Source organism: Trachemys scripta, chromosome 3 (genome assembly GCF_013100865.1).
Source record: "Trachemys scripta elegans isolate TJP31775 chromosome 3, CAS_Tse_1.0, whole genome shotgun sequence".
NCBI lineage: Eukaryota > Metazoa > Chordata > Testudines > Emydidae > Trachemys > Trachemys scripta.
In genome coordinates, this window is record NC_048300.1 from 4,374,251 (window position 1) to 4,394,552 (window position 20,302).

General features: G+C 54.5%; 1 protein-coding gene across 1 annotated transcript in view; it reads left to right on the forward strand.

The window, feature by feature from the left end:
• Window positions 1-19,741, forward strand: part of LOC117874151 (cullin-9-like) — a 66,351-nt gene extending 46,610 nt beyond the window's left edge. The window contains exons 26-37 of the mRNA XM_034764002.1: window positions 1-261; window positions 345-708; window positions 1,026-1,166; window positions 6,871-7,035; window positions 7,130-7,293; window positions 12,001-12,094; window positions 12,287-12,361; window positions 13,151-13,261; window positions 16,095-16,212; window positions 16,837-16,970; window positions 17,125-17,216; window positions 18,458-19,741. Coding sequence (XP_034619893.1) covers window positions 1-261; window positions 345-708; window positions 1,026-1,166; window positions 6,871-7,035; window positions 7,130-7,293; window positions 12,001-12,094; window positions 12,287-12,361; window positions 13,151-13,261; window positions 16,095-16,212; window positions 16,837-16,970; window positions 17,125-17,216; window positions 18,458-18,668 — 1,930 coding nt within the window. The 3' untranslated portion in view covers window positions 18,669-19,741. The remainder of the gene's footprint in view (window positions 262-344; window positions 709-1,025; window positions 1,167-6,870; window positions 7,036-7,129; window positions 7,294-12,000; window positions 12,095-12,286; window positions 12,362-13,150; window positions 13,262-16,094; window positions 16,213-16,836; window positions 16,971-17,124; window positions 17,217-18,457) is intronic.
• The last annotated feature ends 561 nt before the right edge of the window (window positions 19,742-20,302 follow it).

The following is a 20,302-nucleotide window of genomic DNA, read 5'->3' on the forward strand; positions in this document are numbered from 1 at the left end:
GGTGATCGACGCCTGTCAGAAATGGGAGTCTGGCCCTGCCCTGAAGTTCCTCAGCTTCTGCTGCAGCAGCACGGACGTGCTGTCCTGCACCCTGCACCTGCTGAGCCAGGGCTACGTGCGGCGCCAGGAGGACAACCCCCAGCTGCTGGAGTACGTCTCCACGGAGCCCACGACACCTCACCGGGGCCAGGCCCAGGTCATTTTCCGTAGCACAGAGTGCCTGAGGGGGCAGGACAAGGGCAGCAAGTTCTCCCCGTTCAGGTAGGGGAGCGTCTCAGGTGGGGCTGGAGGGGGGCGTCACCGGGAGCTCTCCAGACGGGTGACGGGCGTTTGCTCTCTGCCAGGCTGGATGCCCATGGAGTCGGTCCAGAGGCGGTCCTGATGGAGACCCTGCTGCTGCCTATGGGGCGCACCATGAGTCAGGAGGAGGTGCAGGTGCTCATGAACCAGACGGTGAAGCAGGTCCTGGACACCCTGAGTGTCTCAGCTGATAGAGCCCAGCATCTGCTCATTCACTGCAAGTGGAACGTGGACCTGCTGATCGAGCGCTACACCGAGGACCCCGAGCTGCTGCTGATTTCCTCAGGGCTGCAAGTGCAGAACCCCCAGCCACCCCCGAGTCCCGTCACCCACTGTCCGGTGTGTGTGAGCCAGCTGTGCACGGACGACAGCCCTCCCACCCTCTGCTGCATGCACTACTGCTGCAAGGTGAGGGGCCTGGGGGCTGGCAGCGTCTATGACAGAGGGGAGGGCCCTGCTCTCAGGAGGAAGGACGCAGCTGTCAGGGGAGGGTCCCAGGGGCACACCGTCACCCCTCTTTCCCTGGCTTCCTTGTGTTCCTGGGCTCGTTGCCACACCTGAAAACTGGGATGATTCTGGTGCCACTCCGCCTGCAAGGCAAATTCCTGAGTTTGTCAAGCTGGGAGCCGGCCCCTGACGAAGGGAGGGGGCTCACCAGGCGGGTCTGTGCCCTGGGGTGGGCACGAGATGTACTCTCTAGATCTGATCTTGTTCCCCCTCCCCAGTTCTGCTGGAATAAATATCTGACGACTTGCATCGAGCAGAACCTGGTTCAGAACTGCACCTGTCCCATCCCTGACTGCCCTGCGCAGCCCACCACGGACTTCATCCGCTCCATCATCTCCTCCCCGGAGGTCATTGCCAAGGTGGGTGAGGTCACCACTGGGCGTGGGGCCATGTCTAATCCGCCCTGAGCAGGTGTGTCAGGGAACGCGCTTTGTTTCTAGGCCACCGCCTTTCCCCTCCCTGTCTTGGAGAATGGTGGGGCCGAGAGCTACCCAGGAGAAACCTGTTGCCTTTGAATGAATGAATCCTCCCCTGTGTCGACTGGCTGTTCGCTTCCCTGCCCTCCCTCACGCTCTTCGCGCTGCCCTCTGTGCCCTCCTCCCTTTGCGCCCCCCTGCCTCCATTCCTGTCGCTCTGTGCATCTAATCCCCTTCCAACCCAAACCAGAAACCAACCGTGAGAGAACAATGGCACTCCCTGTGCAGAAATGAAAACAGCTCCTCTCCCGCAGGGCACATCAATCCAAACAGTACGTGGCTAGAGTGTCCCTGTGTTACGAACATGAGCCCCCAATTCTCAGACACCCCCTCTGCCCAGTTTCCTCCACTCCACCTTGGAAAGCCATTCCACCCTTGGACAAAGCCCTCAGCAGGCGAAACCAAGGTGGGTTGGCTTCTGATTGGCAAAGAGGGAGGAGTCAGGGTCAGGCTCCCAATGGAAGGCTTGTCTCAACATGAACATCTTTTCAGAACTGGGCTTTCCTTCCTCTTCCAGAAATGACTGGTGGCCTGGTAGGGACCCCTTCCCCTCCTCCCCATCTACAGAATTATCAAACGCCTGCCTGCGTCCCTGTTGTCCAAGGAAGTATGGCATGGCTAGATTTGCAGAGAGCTATTTTAGTTTCTGCACTATTTCTGTGGGAGTTCCTGGCGGAGAGATCCTGGGAAGCAAGGGTCGCTGGGCCAGGAGCAGAGAGGGGTGTCTAAGGTACGGCTCTTTGAGTCTTAGCTGGGGGAGACTTGGGATCTGCTCACCTAGCCCTTTGGGAGGCATTTCTTGCTCGGATTTCCTTTGACATCCAGGCAGCTGCTGTTGGTGGCTTGACTGGTGTCCAGATGTTTCTCTCCGTGCTGACTTTCTCTCCGGGAGTGTGAGTACTGTCCTTGTTATGATTGGGAGCAAGAGGAAGTTCCTTAATTGCACGGAAGGAGAGGTTTCTATTCCTGCTGCTTCTGGATTCCCAGAAAGAGAGGCGGGTCTTTGACCCATTCTGGATTTCTGAGTGTTCAACGGATTTGTCAAGAAAACGAAGTTCAGGATGACCACCCTTGCTTCTGTTATCCCTTGCCTGGAGAGAGGCATGCGGCAGGTTGAGGGCAGCATACCAACTTCCACGTGGCAATACAGCCGGACCACAGGAAGCTTTTTCTCAATTCATAGTACACAGTATGCACTGCCAGTATATGGTCCTGCCCTTGGTCTAGCCTCAGCCGCGTGGGGATTCACAAAGCGCACGAAGGTGGTTGTGGCCCATCCGTGCCATCTTGGAATTCAGATATTTCCTTACCTGGATGATTGGCTAGTTCCAGAAGATCGAGGTCACGTATCCATAACAGCCTTCTTGTTATCAGCTGTCTGTTTTCTGGTCTAGGTCCAAAACTGGACATAGAAAAATCAATTTTACAGTCTTGACCGAGAATACATTTCATGGGGTGGGCCTTGACAACACGTCTGCCATGGCTTACCTTCCAATGGACAGGTTCCAGGATATAGTCTCTACAGCTGAGAGTCTCACGTCCACTCTGCAAACAACAGTGTGTGAGAGTCTGCAGCTCTTGGGACACATGGCCTCATGCACGTACATGCCATGCTTTACTTGAGATGTCTGCAAACCTGGTTTCATTCAGTATATCCCCCAAACCGACATTCCCTGGGCATGTAGGTTTGCGTACCGCACGAGTGCTTCCGTCTCTAAATTGGTGGATAGAGCGGTAGAACGTATGCAGAGGAGTTCCATTCCTGCCATCAGAACCCACTGTGACGTTCTCCTGGCGTTATCTGGACCAGTGAGCTGCTAGGTCACTCCAGTCCTCGACTCTGGGAGCCAGCCTCACCCTGCTCTGCTGTGAGAACCCCCACTCCTGGGCTGTTCACGCACAGCCTCTGGCATGTAAGCTGCTCCCAGTTATGTGAGTGAGCACTTTTGGCCAGCCGCTGCTTGGATTGTGCAACCGAATGACACTAGCCAATACGTCCGGTCCCAGACACAACCCTTGGAACCTCCATCTTGCAGTGTCCAGTTATACCCACTGGCTGCTGCAAGCTTATATGAGTTCATCAGTTTAACAAAGAAATTGATATGTACCAAGCTTGTTATCCCAAGGGGAGTCTCTGACATGCTTCAGACCAAATCCACTGCTTCAGGTAGACTAGACAAACAAATTTATTAACTGCAAAATATAGATTTTAAGTGATAAGTCAAAGCACAAGAAGTCAGATTTGGTCAAATGAAATAAAAGCAAAACGCATTCTAAGCTGATCTTAACACTTTCAATGTCCTTACAAACTTAGATGCTTCTCACCACAGGCTGGCTGGTTGCCCTTCAGCCAGGCTCTCCCCTTTGATCAGCACTTCAGTTGCTTGGTGTGGCGTCTGTAGATGGAGGTGGAAGAGAGAAGAAGAGCATAGCAAACGGCTCTCCCTTTTATCATGTCCTTTCTGCCCTCTTGGCTTTGCCCCCCACCCTTCAGGGTCAGGTGAGCATTACCTCACCGCAGTCCCAAACTGACCAAGGGAAGGGGGGTGACTCACTAGAGAGTCCAACAGATCCTTTGTTGCTGCGTAGGCCAGCGTCCTTTGTTCCTGTGAGGCTGGGCTGGGTTTGTCCCATACCTGCCTTGATGAGGTGTGAACTACCTCTTTGCTCTTGAAGAGTTTTGCCTGGGCCTCTGTTCCTGGAGCATTTTTGCCTGGGCTTGTTCTAAGCCATGAGGAAAACATTTTCAGCCTCATTACAACCTATAACATTACATATAACAATGCTCAGTGCATCATGAGCCTTCCGAAGATACATGACATGACAAACTTTGCATTGGATGCCACATAATCGTATTATAAGGATGAACATGGGGGTGCTGGGTGTTTCCCCGAGGTACAGAGCATCACACCCACCTTACACAGTAGTCTGTAAGGACAAAATCTCGCAACAACTACACCAAAATTCATTCCTAAGGTAGTTTCAGGATTTCATATAAACCTATCAGTTCACTTACCTGTGTCTTTCCCAAAGCCACATGCATCTAGCAAAAAGAGGAGACTTTGGTTGACGTGAGGGGAACTTTAGAGTGCTGGGAGGTATGCCCGGCTCTCCGGGTTTTAAACATTGCCTTTCATGCCAGAATGCTCTCCCGCTGAGCGGCGGGCACTCCTGGTGTGTCTGCTGCCGCGGGGAGCCCCACGCCCCCCCCCCCCCAATTTAATTTTTGCCTGGTTGTAAATTTGAGAGACAGAAAGAACCAGGAGATTAAATTGCACCTGCGAATGGCTTCTGACCTGTGCACAGTCTCTGAGCAAGTCAACCACATCAGCACAGCGCTCCTCTAGAGCTTCTAAGAGGAACTCAAGAATCCTCTCAAAAAGACATTAGGAAACAGAGCTTAGATTCCCTACTAGGGAACCCATCTCAAAGAAACCCTGATCACAAATCAAGACAACTGCTTCAGCACCCACTGGTTCCCGACTCTGCACCCACGAGGCTGCAGTTTTCTCCGGTACTGTGAGCACCATTAAACCCAAAGAATGGAAGGGTCCCAGCTCTGGGAAATCATCTGGGTCATCGGGGTTTGAGGTGACAAGGAGAAGACTACTCTTATGTTGGTACCGGTAGAATCAGCCAAGCCGTCGGTACCATCGTAGACCAGACTCCTCTAGCAGACACTCCTTGGAGCTCACAGAGCTTATGGCACGGTCTGCTCCCTGTCCCACAGTAACGTCTGCCCAGGCTGCTGTCTTGGTACCAAGCACTTGGGTATTGCAGGAGTTTAGATTTTCATGAGGCCTTGTGGCAACAGAGATGCCTGACTCCCCTTTGCTTGGTACCGATCTGTTCCGAGGGCCTCTAGATCCCTGGACATTCAACCAGTACCAACAGAGTCCCCACCTTTTTCTGCCAGTGCTCTTTCAAGAGACTGTCTAAAGCAGGAAATAGATGCTTTCCTGAACTGAGTTGCACCCTGTAGGATTCTGTATTGGTGAAGGAACCAAGGCCAGTTTACCTCTTTATGCCCTGGGGTGGAGGGAGGTGAGGTCCTTGGGTACAGGCATGGCCCCAGCGAACGCTGCTGGCCGAAGTACTCGGTTCATCTGAAAGAGCCACCGTTCCTGTAAGGGAAATAATATTCCTGCAGGAACTTTGTTTGCTCTAGGCGTGTCAAACAGAAGCCATTCAGCCCTGACGCACAAGGGGGTCTCTTCTTGTTTGCAGAAGTAGAACAGTATCCAGCAATAAGTGCCACTTGCTTTTCTGCCTTTGTATCCAGATTCCTGTCTGCCTCCCTCTGCCTGGGCACTGAGCCAACCACCCCAGTCAGATGGGTCTGTCCCGTCCGTAGCCTATGGCACTGATGGGTACAGAGTGGCTGCTGCTGAATGTTTCTTTCATCTGTCCTGTTTCTTGGTGCTTTGGGTTGGGTTCTCTCTGCATCCCTGGAACTGTCCTCTCGGTGCTGGATCCAGTTCTGCCTCCTGGGCAAAGCCAGAAGCTCGCTAAGCCCCTCAGCCATCGCCGTTTTTTCTTTCCCTGAGAGAATTTGACAGGACCATCCCTGTTCTCAAGACAGAGGGCTTCTCTTCAGGATGGCATCGTTACAAACTCCGGCGTGTTTGGTGCTGGCTTGAAAGCTCTAGGGAATCAAGTCTTCTGGTCTCAGAAGCTGTCCAGCGTGGCCGGTGACATGGCAGGTTTTCCGCACACTCTGCTCTTCACCAGTGTGCCTCTTCCTAGCCGTGAGAGTGGCTCATTCAACCCCGGCTCCTCTGTTCAGATGGCCAGGCTGCGTCAGCTGGCCCATGGTTTTGGTGACGTGTCGCATAGGGCACTAACCGATGGCCATAGCCTGTTCCTTCTGTGCAGGGCTGCCCTAGAGGGGAAACCCATGGCTCTTTCCCCTGAGCCAGCCAGCTCTTTGGGGATCTTCTGCTGGTTTGACCTCCCTGTTGAATTACACCAAAGCCTTTGTTACGCTCCATCCTCCAGTCAGCCCCGGTGCCCTTTCCTCTCAGGCAGTGTCTCTACAGCTGCTTAATCCTCCTCCTGTATCTGCAGTAAGTGTATGCATGTTGCAAGATCCCTCGGGGCTATATCGTTTCCCACCCTTGTGAACCTAGTCCGCACCCTGGTGAGTATTCTGCATGGCCCTTACTCCAGAGAAACCTACCCAGCGAGGCAGATTGAGAGCAGAACTGCCGTGTGCTCCATGGCTGTCCCGACAGCAGTCCTAGGGCCTTTGCCAGGGAGCGTGTTGGTTTCTATTTGTAGGACGGTAGTGTCAGCCAAAATTGGGCCCCTTTGTGCTGGGCCTAGTGCGAGGCAGGGATGTCCCGGCAAGCTTACGACAATCGAAACCAACACGACAGATGCAGGGTGGGAGAAAGGAAGCATCATTGTCCCTATTTTATGGCTGGGGGCTGAGCCACAGAGGAGGGAAGTGATGTGCCCGTGGTCATGCAGTGAGTTGGTGGCAGGGTGGGAATTGAACCCACAGCTCGTGAGTCCCAGTCTGGTGCCTTAGCCACATGATCATTTTCCTCCTCATGCACCTCTGCCCTCGTTTCTCTCTCTGCAGTACGAGAAAGCTCTCCTGCGAGGCTACGTGGAGTGCTGCTCCAACCTGACCTGGTGCACCAACCCCCAGGGCTGCGATCAGGTCCTTTGTAAGGAGGGACTCGGCTGTGGAGAGGCCTGCTCCAAGTGCTGCTGGATATCCTGCTTCAACTGCAATTTCCCAGAGGTACAGCTGAGGTTTGCTCGGCCGCGGGCCTGTCGTCATGCCGGCTCGCTACTGCCTTCCCGCTCCCCCGTGACTTATGCTCTGTCCCTTGCAGGCTCATTACCCGGCCAGCTGCAGCCACATGTCCCAGTGGATGGATGACGGTGGGTACTATGAAGGGATGACGGTGGAAGCCCAGAGCAAACACCTGGCCAAACTCATCTCTAAGCGCTGCCCCAGCTGCCAGGCTCAGATAGAGAAAAACGAGGGCTGTCTACAGTGAGTATCTTTCCTCATTTGGGGGCTGGGCCAGGAGGAGATGGGAGGGATCCAGGCAGGTTTCTGGGGCACTTCAGAACATAAGAGTGGCCAGACTGGGTCAGACCAAAGGCCCATCTAGCCCAGTATCCTGTCTACTGACAGTGGCCCATGCCAGGTGCCCTAGAGGGGGTGAACAGACCAGGGAATCCTCAAGCAATCAGTCCCCTGTCGCCCATTCCCAGCTTCCAGCAAACAGCAGCTAGGGGACACCATCCCTGCCCATCCTGGCTGATCGCCATTGATGGACCTATCCTCCATGAATTTCTTGAGTTTCTGTTTTTGCTGGTCCTGGCTTGGCTTCAAGGAGATGAGCGTCTGTGCTGTTGTCCTGTTACCCCATTGGACTGCTGAGCTGCTCTGGTTCATGGGATCTGCAGAGCCCTTTGCTGATCCCAGGTCCTCGATGGCCAGAATGAAATCCCCCGATGGCTCTGCAGTGCTGTACGTGATATAAGTGGGTGGGGCTTGGTCTGGTTTTCAGTGGACAGTTGCCCACCTCACCACTACAACTGGGACATGGCTTGGTCTGCATGCTGGAGCACAGGAGATGCTCAGCTCTGCCACTGTTCTGTTCGGGTGACTTGCGCCAGATCACCCACATTCTGTGCTTGCTTGTCCTGAACGATCAGGAGAGCAGTGTTCTGGCACTAGGTGCAAGTGGCTGATACAATAGGGGTCACTGATGTCTGAGCAGAGAGGATGAAACTTCCCGTGGGAAGAGCGCAAGGTGCCATGCAGTAATGGCACCCGTGAAGGATGTTGAGGGGTTAAGCGCCCTGTCTGACAGCTGAAGTGCTGAGGATCACCTGTCCCGGCCATGCAATCTTGAGCGAGCGGCCTTGGGAGAGGGGTTTGCAAAGCAGAGTGCCGAGGGAGGACGAGGAGACAGAGAAGCAGTGAGACTCGTGAGCGACCCAGGCCCCAGAGAGCTGCCTCTGTGGATAGGGCAGTGCTTTGAGGTTCTGCAGGATAGAGTTGCTCATGCCATTTTTTACCACCCTGTCCAAAGCTCTGTGTTCATCACAAATTAAACGAAGAAAACGTCCGACTTCACCTCACCGATTTCTGCTCCAAATGAGAAACTGACCCGCAGAGCATGGACATTGTCAGCGCTGCTAGGCACAGGGGCGACAGGTGTTCTCCTTTCAGTACTATCAGTGCAGATCCCTGCTCTGTGCATTGCCCAAAGCACGGAGCCCTCTGACCTTTGGGGCCATGTGGCCTTTGCCTGGAGCTGTGGCGCGCTCCATGGTAAGCTATGTTCCTGCCTCCCTTGGTTCCTTCCCACACCAGACCAGCAAGTTGAAACTTCCTCTGGTTTCTCAACTTCCTACTCGTTGGACACTTCTTATGTTTGCGCCTTAATTAGGAGCTAGCTTCAGTGTAAACTGTTAGCACAGCGATAGAACTAGTGTGTGGCGTGGGTATGTTTTTATGAGTTTCTTAATTCTGACTCACCCTCCCTCTCTAGCCTCTTTGAGGTAGTTTTGGTGTTTTTGCTGTAGGGGCAAATAAGGAAAACTCTAGGTTTCAGGATTGATTGTCAAGAAGTCCATAATAGACCCCCAACTGTTTAATTCAGGGCCCTACATCTAGGAACGAAGAATGTAGATCCCCATACAGCACTGGGGGACTGTCTTCTGGAAAGCAGCAAGTCTGGGAAGGACTTGAGGGTCATGGAGAAAATGAACCGTACACCTGCCCCTAGCGTGATGTTGTGGCAAAAAGTCTGTGGGTCCTTGCGTGTATAAACGGGAACACGGAGGAGGAGTAGGGAGGTGGCATCACATGTGACTAGGGTGCTTCTGAGACCGTTCCTGGAAGCTGTCTGTTCATTTCTGGTGTCCACACTTTAAAAGGAGGTTGACCGAAGAGCTGCCAGAGCTATTGGAGGCCTGGAAAACTCGTCTCCCAACGAGAGACGAAAGCAGCTTAGTCTGTGTGTCGGGGTTTAGTGGACGAAAGAGAGAGACTACACGTACCTGCCTGCAGAGGTGATTTCTGATGCTAGAGGGCTCTTGAATTCAGCAGAAGGCAGCACAAGATCCGGTGGCTGGACGTTGAAGCTCAAAGCAAAACATTCAAATGGGAGATGAGCATCCTTTTTTGCGGGTAGTTAACCCTTGGGACTAAGGGCTGGATTCTCCATCACTGGGCATCGTGCCATCAAGATTGGGTGTCTTCTAGAAGTCATGCTCTAGCTCCGCCCCAGGTCAGGGGGCAAAGCTATTCTTTGAGCGGCTGTGTGTTCCCACTTACAGGAATGGTGCCCTGGTCCCTTGAGTCTACAGTGTCCATTGGGCTGCACACTCTTTAGTGGCATTGAACGTTCAACACCCAACACTACTTGGCATGCAGCCCTCATCTCTGCAGTGGCTGCAAAGGAACTGAGGCAGAGCGCAGAAAACCCGTCCCGGATAAATAAACCTGCCAGTCCCCTGACCTGAGGGTAGCTTTTAGTGGCTTTGCTGTGGTTCCACACTGAGGGCTGGAACTGAGCCCCATGAGGGGTTCAGAGGACATGCTACTTGTCCAGCCCTTGAAGCCTGATGCATGTGTCGGGAGCCTGGTCTGTCTGAGGGAAGTGCACTCCCTGGCATATGCTGAGCGTTTGCTTCTGGAGCGCCGTGAGAGAGTCTCTGGGGCTTCAGCCTTATTGTACCAACAGGGAGCTGAAAGGTCTGGACTCCGAACAATACCCAGAACAACCCTCATCAGCTCCTAGTCCCACTATGACTAAGTGGGCAAAGCTGTTGCTTCCACACTCAGATATTGTCTCCCAAGGCCCATTCCTTCCTCTGGCTTCAGCCTGGGTTTAGCTGACATCTCGGTTATTGAAAAGAAAGCCTTAACAATGCTCCATCAATCTGCCAGAGTCATCCAGATTTTGCTAGCACCCAAGAGAGCCTCATACTCCTCCATCTGGTCCAGATTCAGTGGCTGGTGCCAAGAGCATGGGGTGGACCCCAAGAAACGGGAGATTTCAGCCATTTTGGACATTCTCCAGGAAGGCCTAGACAAGGGCCTTCAATCCAGCACCACAGCTCACCAAGTTTCTGCTTTCAGGAGCATCTTTTTTTATGGGGTCTGTGGGATCCTTGGCAGAGAACCCCTAGACCTCCAGGTTCCTCAGAGCGGTCAGGCCAGTCTTCCCAAAATGGGATCTGTCGCAGGTTTTGAAGGCTCGAACAGATCATCCCTTCAAGCCCCTGACTTCAGTGTCCATAAAAATCTGTTTTCTTGTCGCTATCACATCTGCTAGATGGGTATCAGAGCTGGCGTTATTGTCTGTGCAGGAAACAGGGTGGTGCTGAGAACTAGAGTCCTTTCTTCATGAAGTAAATTCTCCCTTTCGGTGTTCCCAAGAAGCCGTCCATCCTTCATTCTGTCTGAAGCCGCAAGATCTGGTAAAGGAATGGCACATCCCAGAGCTCAGGAAAGTGGTGGAAATCTACATCAAGCGCATAGAATCCACAACGAGGTCAGGTGCCCTGTTTGTGTCCTTCCAGCCTAAATGTCAAGTTTCCAAGTCGTCCATGGCTAGGTGGCTTCGGCTCTGTATCGTTGAGGCCTACAAGGTATCAGAAACCCGGCTCTGGAGGGTGTCCGTGCATTCCATGAGAGCTCTAGCTGCCTCGTGGATGGAACGAACGAGATATTCCACATTGAACATCTGCAGAGCAGCCACCTGATTGCCAGCCAGCACCTTCATCAGTCACAAGAAGGTGGACTTTCTGTCCTCAGCAGAGGCTTCCTTCGGCAGGCAGGAGCTGCAGGCGGTGGCCCAAAAATGATGTTGACCTTTGAGCAATTCTTACAAAAAAGGGTTGTCCCCGTTTTTTTCCCCTCTTCTGTCTCATTGCTGGATTTCTTACCTTCCCCTCCCAACCTCCGTTTACTGCTTGCCACTTCCCTGACGTCTCAGAATTGTGGGAGACGCTGGGCTGCAGAATGGAAGATTATTTTTTTTTTTTTAAACAGATAACATCCTTTCTGCTGGCAGCATCTCACAGTTCTACCCACCCTGCAGGACGTTATGCCAAAGGGTCTGGTATTTTCTTTGTGCTGGATTGTTACGATGCGGGCCGTATGCCGGTTCTCTAGAGCTGCTGGGCTCCCATGGAAGTTGTAGATCTCTTTCTACAAGTTCTGTACAGCTTTGGAATGACTCATCTGGCAGCAAGCAAGAGCAGGGGGGTGGCCAGTGCTTGTGACGCTGCAACTTTGGACAGCCTCTGTGAACAACAGCGCAGAGAGGAGCAGCCGAAGTGTCGTGGAGTTGTGAGAGACACTGGTAGCAGAAAGGAGATTATCATTAAGAAATCTTCCAATTCCTTGTCCTCCTTCCCCTCCGCTGCTCATGCTTATTCGTTACACTCTTTCGCTTCAGTCTAAACTGTAAACTCTTTGGGACAGGGTCTGTCTCTATTTTTCTACAGCACCCTGGGGCCTCTGAGCAACTGTGATAGAATAAAAATAGTGGTTTGTGTGTGAGGGAAGCGTGCAGAGCTGAACACGTGAGACTCAGCCGCCCCCATACGCCAGCACTGCAGCCACATTCCAATGCCCAGGGACCGGGCGGGTGTCTGCAGGGATTGGGACTGTTTGCTACTGCACCTTGCATCAGGCCAACTCCAGCTCCCCTTCTCTCTTCTTCCTGTGCAGTATGACCTGTGCCAAATGCAACCATGGATTTTGCTGGCGTTGTCTCAAGCCCTGGAAGCCAACGCACAAGGATTATTACAATTGTTCTGCCATGGTGAGTGTTTGCTGCATGCAAGCGGTTTGGATACTCCTTGGGGTGAGGACAGACTTTGGGACTCTCGGGATCTCCTCTGGTGCTAAGCCTGTGGCATTTGGTGGTTGTGGGCCATGCATGTTGTGGCCCTCTTGTGTTGACCCCCCCATGGAGAGATGTGCCACTCCGGGTAACTGCTGCCTTTTCCTGCAGGTGAGCAAAGCAGCTCGGCAGGAGAAGCGTTTCCAGGACTACAATGAGAGGTGCACTTTCCATCATCAAGCGAGGGTAAGGGCTCCTCCTCCCACACTCCGGGCACAGGCCCTGCCTCCTAACCCCAGGTGCCCACGGCAGGCGATTCAGAATCCAGTGTGGCTGGAGTTGAGGACTGGGAGCGTGTCCCCCTCCCCCGTGGCATGTGATTAAAATTCTTTCGCAGTATGTTCCTCTCTGCCGATTCTGATTGGGAACGTGGGGATGAGGCTGATGGGGTGGCAGAGAACAAGTCAGGTCCAGTACGGACTTATAGACTTCTGTGGAGGCCACTGGTAGGGGACAGAAGCTGCTGAAACTTTGCTGCCACTGCTCCTCGAAGACCTTGCCAAGAAAAAGGAAAGGATTGGCCTGGTAGCTGCCTGCCACGGAGCACTGTGTAAGCTCATGGGGCATTAGCTCTTCGTTAGACTTCACCAGCTATGAGGGGCGGGATCAGTTTGCACAGATGGTCAGCCAGGCATTCCCCAGCAATTCTAGGTGCAGATTCCATCGTGGTAGGCGAGATGGAGAGACGGGTGGTGTCGCTGGAGGCACCTCGGTCTCAGGAAGGCACAATCGGTCACAAGCTCTTTGCATTGAGCAGACTCCGCATCACTCAGCCCAGCTCACCGAACAGAATAGCTGGGCTGGCGGTGTGATCGTAAGAGGGACGAGGCAGAAACCTCCCTGAACCTGGGAGCTCAGTCCTTCGTAAAGAAGAGGTGGGGAGGAGGGGGCGACTGATCCCTTCTGGCTGGGGGAGTGATCTGGAAGCCGGTGGAGGGTGAAGCCGGGAGATGACTTTGCTCTTGGTGGTTGTAGGAATTCGCTATGAACCTAAGAAACCGAGTTTCTGCCATCAGCGAGGTGCCGCAGATTCGAACCTTGACCTTTGTTGTGGATGCCTGCAAAGTCCTGGAACAGGCCCGGAAGGTAAATGCGTGAGGAGCAGGAGACTGATCGACTTTATTTTGAGGTATCGCAGCAGTGCTCAGGGAGCCCGTGGTGCTGGGCACTGTACAAGCGGGCACTAAGAGAGGGTCCACGCCCCAAAGAGCTTGCAGGCCAAATAGCTAAGATGGACACAGGCTTGGAGGGGGAATGGAGGCACAGAAAGGGGAGTCATTGGTCCAGGGTCATGCAGCAGGGCTGGGACTAGAACTCAGGTCTCCCGAGTCCTGGTTGGTGTCTTAACTACTAGACCAGGCTGACCTGCCATAGACACTGGAGAGGGGAAAATCCTATTAAATTACCTCGTCCATGCCCAGTGTCAGTGCCGGGGTATACCTAATAGCCTTCACCAGGGCTTTGCCCTGTTCACATTGAAATTTCCCAAATGATGGAACTTCCCTGGGTATGAACTTGGAGGGTTGTTGGGTATGGGTGGGAAAAGTATGGAACAAGATTTTTTGGAGGGCAAGGAGGGATTGTTAGGGAGCTTCCCCCATGCAGACCCTGGCTGAACCCTAGCCTTTCCTGTTCAGTCAGGCACATCTGTTCCTGTCCCCATGTGTTCCTGCACCCCCATGTGTCCCTCCACCCCCACTCAGACACCCACTCCCCCCTCCTCATGTGGCTATGCACCCCCTCCCCCGTCCCCGTGTGTCTCTGTTCTCGCACCCAGCCACCCCTGGCTCTATGTAGCTCTGCACTCTGTCCCCATGTGTCTGTGCCCCCACCCAGCCACCCCCTATCCCTATGTAGCTCTGCACCCCTCCCCCATCACCATGTGGCCCTGCACCTCCACTCCCATTCAGTCCCTGCCCCAGTCTGTCCTCCTCCACTAGCCCTTATGAGCCCCTGTCTGACCCCCCCAATACCCCACATTGTCTCCCCATGGCCCGTCTCCTAACCTGGCCCACTGCGAAGAAGGCGGGCTCTTTCTCTTCCCTTGCTGGCGGGGAGCTGCTGCTTTGTTCAATTGCCACAGCACCCTCTGGTGGGCAAAAGGCAGTACTGCGGCAACATTTTGGCAGATGCTTTTTTCTGTGCAAAAATTTTAAAATATGCAGGGCTTATTAATTATGCACACGCACAGTAGCGCAGCATTCCCCCAGAAGTAAAGAACACCTTTGTGCATCTCCGCTCTGAGCTCTCAGGAAAGATAACGGGCCCTGTGGCAGCTCTTCTGTTTACTTCTGATCCTGCTCTGAAAGTCGGTACCTCCTTTGTTTTCTGCACTCGCCTGACGCCACGCACGTTCTGCATGGCTTTTCAGAAATATTTCAATGGGTGGTTAGCTGCGTTAGCTATTTCCCGCAGGTCTAAGCTGGCTAACGTGTCTGTGTTCGTGCTTTCCTGATAGCAAAGGCAGTTTACCCGGGGGTTTTGCTTGGCACCTGAGCCCTTGGGTAGCATCACATTGTCCAAACTTGTTTTGTTTTGTCTGTCGCGTGTAAATGACAGCTGAGTGTATCTGCCACTAATGGTCCTGTTCTTCCTCTCCCTGCTACTGTGCCTGTCTTCAGTTCTTCTCTCAGGACCTTAACAGCACCCTTGAGTATAATGAACCCTGCTTCACGCTGTCATTTGTTATCTATGCATAACAATCCAAGGGTGGCTCCTTCTGGCCCCGTCTCCTGGCCAGTGGTTGAAAAGCAGCCTCCTTTGATAATCATTTAATTGGTCGGTGAACCACGGAAAGGAATGCACCCCTGAGACTGGCTGAACAGAGTCGGCATCTGGGCAGTGCTCCCTGGGCCTAGGAAATGCCCAGAACTTTCAAACCTAAAAGTCATAAAGGGTAGTGTAATGCTGGAGAGAGGGGATTGGAAACCTGGCTGCCTGACATGGACACTTTCCATCACTCCTAGTAAACCATAAACGTCCTGGAAGAGCCAGGGCTTTGATCCAGCATCCTCTGTGGGTGGAGGAGCTCTACAGAGCTCCTGCTCTTCTTAGCTAGATAGGTCCAGAGCTTTCCGGCTCTGCAGCTCGCTGTCTCGATGGCACCTGCAGCCACCTCCTGTCAGAGAGGAAAGCACGGCCGCCGTTAGGGAACTGGCTTTGGATGATGTGAGCTGTGTGTGAATACGAGGGCTCATGCTGTTGTTACTCTCCATCTGGCTTGGCTACCAATGGGTCTGAGGTTTCAGGTGCCGTTCAGGCCCTTCTATCAGTCTGTTCTGTTCCCAGTTCCCGTCCCTCTGACATCGCTGTAGCGTGTGCAGCCACCATAGAAACCAACTTCTGCGTGTCACACACGTGTAGCTCTCCTGGCCTCGGGGCTTAAGGAGGACCACTGATGGGGTTCTCCTGGGGACGTCTGTGGAACCGGCAAGAGGCGTTTGCGATGGGGAATGCCTGTGGGAACGTGTTTGTGCTGAGATGCTGTGTAACCCTATGGAGCCCCCTTGCCCTCGCCTGTCTGCTGCTAGGCTGTTTTCTTACACTCTCACCTTGGCTAGTTCCTGCCTTGATTTAACTCGGCGTGCCCATGAATCTCGTGACCGTGCTCACGTCTAGTTTGGGCTTCCCTGCGAGCCTGTACACGTGCCTTGCTCGGTGCCGTTTGTGCCATCCCTGACCGCTGTTTGCTCACTCTGTGGTGCCAGTTCACGTGCTGCCCACACTTTGCCGTTGGATGGCTACCCCCGAGTCAGAGCGGGGACCGCCAAAGCCCATCCAGCGGGCTGCAGCAGTTGGTGGGGTCAGGGTGCTCCCATTAGTGCCAGGTGAAGTCAGAAATGAACTTCCAGCTTAGAGCCCCTGGCTGTTCTGTCCGTGCTGGCCCTGGGCGCTGACAGCCGGCTCTCTGCTGTTCCAGGTGCTGGCTTACTCCGCTGTCTACAGCTACTACAACCAGGACACCGAGAAAATGGATGTCATGGAGCAGCAGACGGAGAACCTGGAGCTACACACCAATGCTCTGCAGATCCTTCTGGGTGAGGGGATGGTGCTGCGGCCTGGGGGCGGGCGGGCGGCTGCGCAGTGAGGGAGGTGTGCTCACCGACTCCTTAGCTCTGTCCTGGTATTGGGTTGGAGGTGTCCCATCCAGGAGCTGCTCTGGCCTGGTTCTGCTTAGCTTATCCGCTTGGATCCAGTCCAAAGGAATCAGATACAGATTTTTCACCACTGGGACAATTTACCGAGGGTTGTCCTGGAGTCTCCATCAGTGTTCACCTGTAACCCGTGGTTGGCTGGGTTTCTAAGGGAGCTGCTCCAGCTCAAACAGGAGTTCGTGCAGGGAAGTTCTGTGCCCTGTGCTATACAGGAGGTCAGACTCCATTACAGTGGTTCCTTCTGGCCTTGGAACTTGGGAATCTGATCTGGCTGCTGGCAAGCCAAGGCAGAGCAAGAGGGAGTCTCCATCACTCCCTCCGCCCCAGCCCTGCCAGAAGGAAGGCGGCTGCCAGCAGGCCACCTAGAGTGCGCTGTGACGGCGGCGCGCGCGCGTGTGTGTGTGTGTGTGTGTGTGTGGCCCCGTTCACTTGGGGCATCCGCTCTCGCCTCTGGTGCCAGGTCCCCGAGCAGGGCTGCTGTGTAACACTGCCTCTCTTGTGTTCCAGAGGAGACTCTGCTGCAGTGTCAAGACCTGGCCTCCTCCATTCGGCTGTTCAAAGTCGAGCATTTTAACACTGGCCTGGAGCTGGTGCGCAGGATCCAGGAGCGGCTCCTCGCCATCCTGCAGCACTCCACTCAGGTACCAGCTGCAGGAGCCTCGCCATTTCAGCGGGGGGATGCGGCGGGTGGGGTGGGAGGGAAGGGCAGGCTTTGTCCCCTAAGCTGTGCCCTGGAGTGTGAGTGGGGGCGTGCAGGGGGTGAAGTCTCTTGTTCTGACTGTTCCATCCTGGCAGGATTTCCGCGTCGGCTTCCAGGCCCGGCCAGGCTCCGACCAGAGGGAGATGAAGTTGTCAAATGTGCCTAATGCCGCCCCACCTTACAAAGAGTGAGTTTCCTTCTCGGGGGACACTGGGGCGGGGAGGGAGGGGAGGAGCAGGATGCCGCCGTTTCCAACTGGATGCCGAAGTGTTCGTGACACCAGCTCAGGGCTCCCACACCTTCCTGGGTGTCCACTGTCGCCGTGGGAGAGGGACCCTGCAGCCAGTGTGCAGCTGTGAGCAAAGCAACCCCTAAAGAATGGGAAGGTGAATAAATGGCAATGCCACTAGAGAAATCCCTGGGGTGTCCTCCTCTGGAGACTGCGCGCAGTGCTGGTCACCCCATCTCACCCAGGATAGTGCAGAGCTAGAGGGGGGCAGAGAAGGGCGACGCGGACGGCCAGGGGCCTGCAAAGCTCTCCTGTGAAGACAGACCGAAAAGATCAGGACTGTTTACTTTAGAGATGAGACCGAAGGGGAGATGGTAAAAGTCTATGACATGAAGACTGGGGCAGGGAAAGCAGATGAGGTGCCTCAGTTCTCCCTGTCTCCTAGCGTGAGAACAAGGGAAATTCAAATCCTTCACAGCGGGTGAAAGGAAAGCCTCTGTCAGCGGTGATCACACTGCAGACTTACTGCCATCGGCTGGCTGAGACCAGAAACGTAGCAGGGGTCAGCAGGGGAATGGCCACTTTCTGTGGCTAACAAGAGGAGAGCGATCGTAGCTGATGGAGGGGATGGGAAACCTCCTGCTCAGGGCTGGACAGTCTCTAGCTAGTAGGGATCAGGAGATCACCAGAGGCAGGGGGCCAGTTTTCACCCCTGCCTACTGCTGGCCCTGATGTCAGAGCCCGGAAACTGGCAGCCAGGTCTGCTCATTGCTGTGGGCCTAGGGAGCCACGCTGGTGGATCTGTGGGCTAAGGGAAAGGCAACCAGAGTGGATCTCCCCACTTTCTGAGGGCGGGGTTTTGAATTCTTTCCAGAGGCCTGGGCTCTAGCCATTGGCAGAGCTGGTGTGTCAGACTTTGTGATTGGTGGCTCCATCAGGCCTGGCAGGAGACAGGCTGTCCCAATGCAGAGGGCCCCGATCACCCGACTCCTAGGGGACACTGCAGCCTCTGACTGCGGCGCTTCTCGGGCTGGGGAGCCAGACAGTGCCCCGATGGCCCACGAGTGTGGGTGGAGGGGAAGGACGCCAGGCCCGTCTCTGAGCTCAGGTCTGCATCCCGGACCTGCCCGCCTGCCTGAGGCTCGGCTCGGGCAGGAAACGCTTGGCGTGCGCCCACTCTCTTCATTGCTTCTGCGCAGGCTGAAGTTCGATGGGGCGTCCGACTCCCCTGACACAGACGAGGGGGCCAAAGAGGAGGAGGAGGAGGAAGATGAGGAGTACGTCCCGGAGTGGCAGGAGGAGTATGATGATGAAGACCTTGATGACGACAACTTTTCCTATGACGATGAATCGGAGAATCTAGAGCGCGATTCCTTCTTCTTTGACGACGAGGATGAAGCTTATGACTAGAGGGGGCTCAGCAGCACAGGGGCCCATCTTAGAGCCTAACGTGACGCCACCTCTCCTCTGCCAGCCAGCTCTGCACACACCACCACTCCCTGCTCTGCCCCAGCCATGCTCGGGGGCCCCCAAACACCAGCAGGGGCTGTTCGCTAGTTTCCAATAAAGGGAAGTTTCCTTTTAGGGCTGGTTGCTCCATGACTCTGTTGAACTTGCTTGGCCACTGTCCCTGGGCCCAGGTCCCAATGCCCTTACCAGCCCTGGCAAGAGGGGACTACCTGTTACCTCTGCTCCTTTTCCAGCACGTACCCTCCAGCATACAGCTGGCCCCAGTGGATCTCAGCAGAGCAGCAGCTGGCAGCCTGCAATGGGGGCAGCTGTTTCCTTGAAGGCCTGGCCCCTGGGGAGGGTGGACAGGCCCAGTTGGGGGTGTGAAGGGATGTGCTGTGTGCAGTGCCCCATCCCTTCCCCAGTAATAGCATTCCCACCTGCCTGGCTCCTGCCGTCTCAGCCCGGCACGCCAGGAAATAGCATCTCCCAGCCCGGGGGTGGATCCCACACGCGGACTCCTGGTGCCAGCAGTGCCTCTGGAAGTAATGTGCTGCCTCTGGCCCTGGGTGAACTCGCCGGTCACACTCGGTGAGTGAGAATTTCACAGTGCAGGGCCGCTCCCATCCGCTGCACTGCATCTTCCAGAATGGGGGCAGGCCCGGCAGGGCAGTGCACACGGCAGCAGGGGGAGATGGGGACGGTTCTCAAACTGAGTGTCCAAACTGGAGCCAAAGTGCCCCCCGGAGCTGCCTGGGGGCTTGACGCAGCCACCCCGGCCCAGCCCGGCTGTGTGTGTTTTGGGCCTGGAGGGGCGCGTTGTCTGTAACTGCATTTTTGCTCATTTACCATTGGAGCTGTGGCCTTCTCTGGCGTGAAGGGGGGGTCGTGCGGGAAGGCTGTATAGATAGTATAAATATATATATATATATGTGCAGAAGCTGTCATTGTTCACAGATTATGCTTTATCTTTCTGGAAAAGAAAAACCCTACAGATACAACTTCCGTTTATGAAATAAACGGCTTTTCTTCTAGCACCAGCCTCCGTGTCCTCCTGTGGGGCTGGGGGGGTCCCCCCAGAAGAGCCCAGCCCGTCCATCAGAGCAACCGGGCGTGGCCCTGTTGCTTCACGAAGGTGCTTCGTTTTACGGAGAGGCAGTGGCTTGGCCACGGTCCTCCAGGGGGTTAGTGGTGGAATGAGGAGAAAACCCGTCTCCAGGCCCTGGACCATGCTGCGGGCTCTGAGCCATAGGCCGAGCTGGCCTCTGTCCAGTTGGACAGTAGCTGGGAACTTGTCAGGCTACGGCAAAGAATCCCCACCCCGCCCCTGGCTCGTGTGGGAAAGAAACAACTTCTCAGCAGGAATCTGCCCTTGGCCTATGTCATGCACCCGCTCACTCTAGATCGGGGTAGGCAACCAAAGGCAGCATGCGAGCTGATTTTCAGTGGCACTCACAATGCCCGGGTCCTGGCCACCGGTCTGGGGCTTCTGCATTTTAATTTAATTTTAAATGAAGTTTCTTAAACATTTTAAAAACCTTATTTACTTTACATACAACAATAGTTTAGTTCTATATTATAGAGTTATAGAAAGA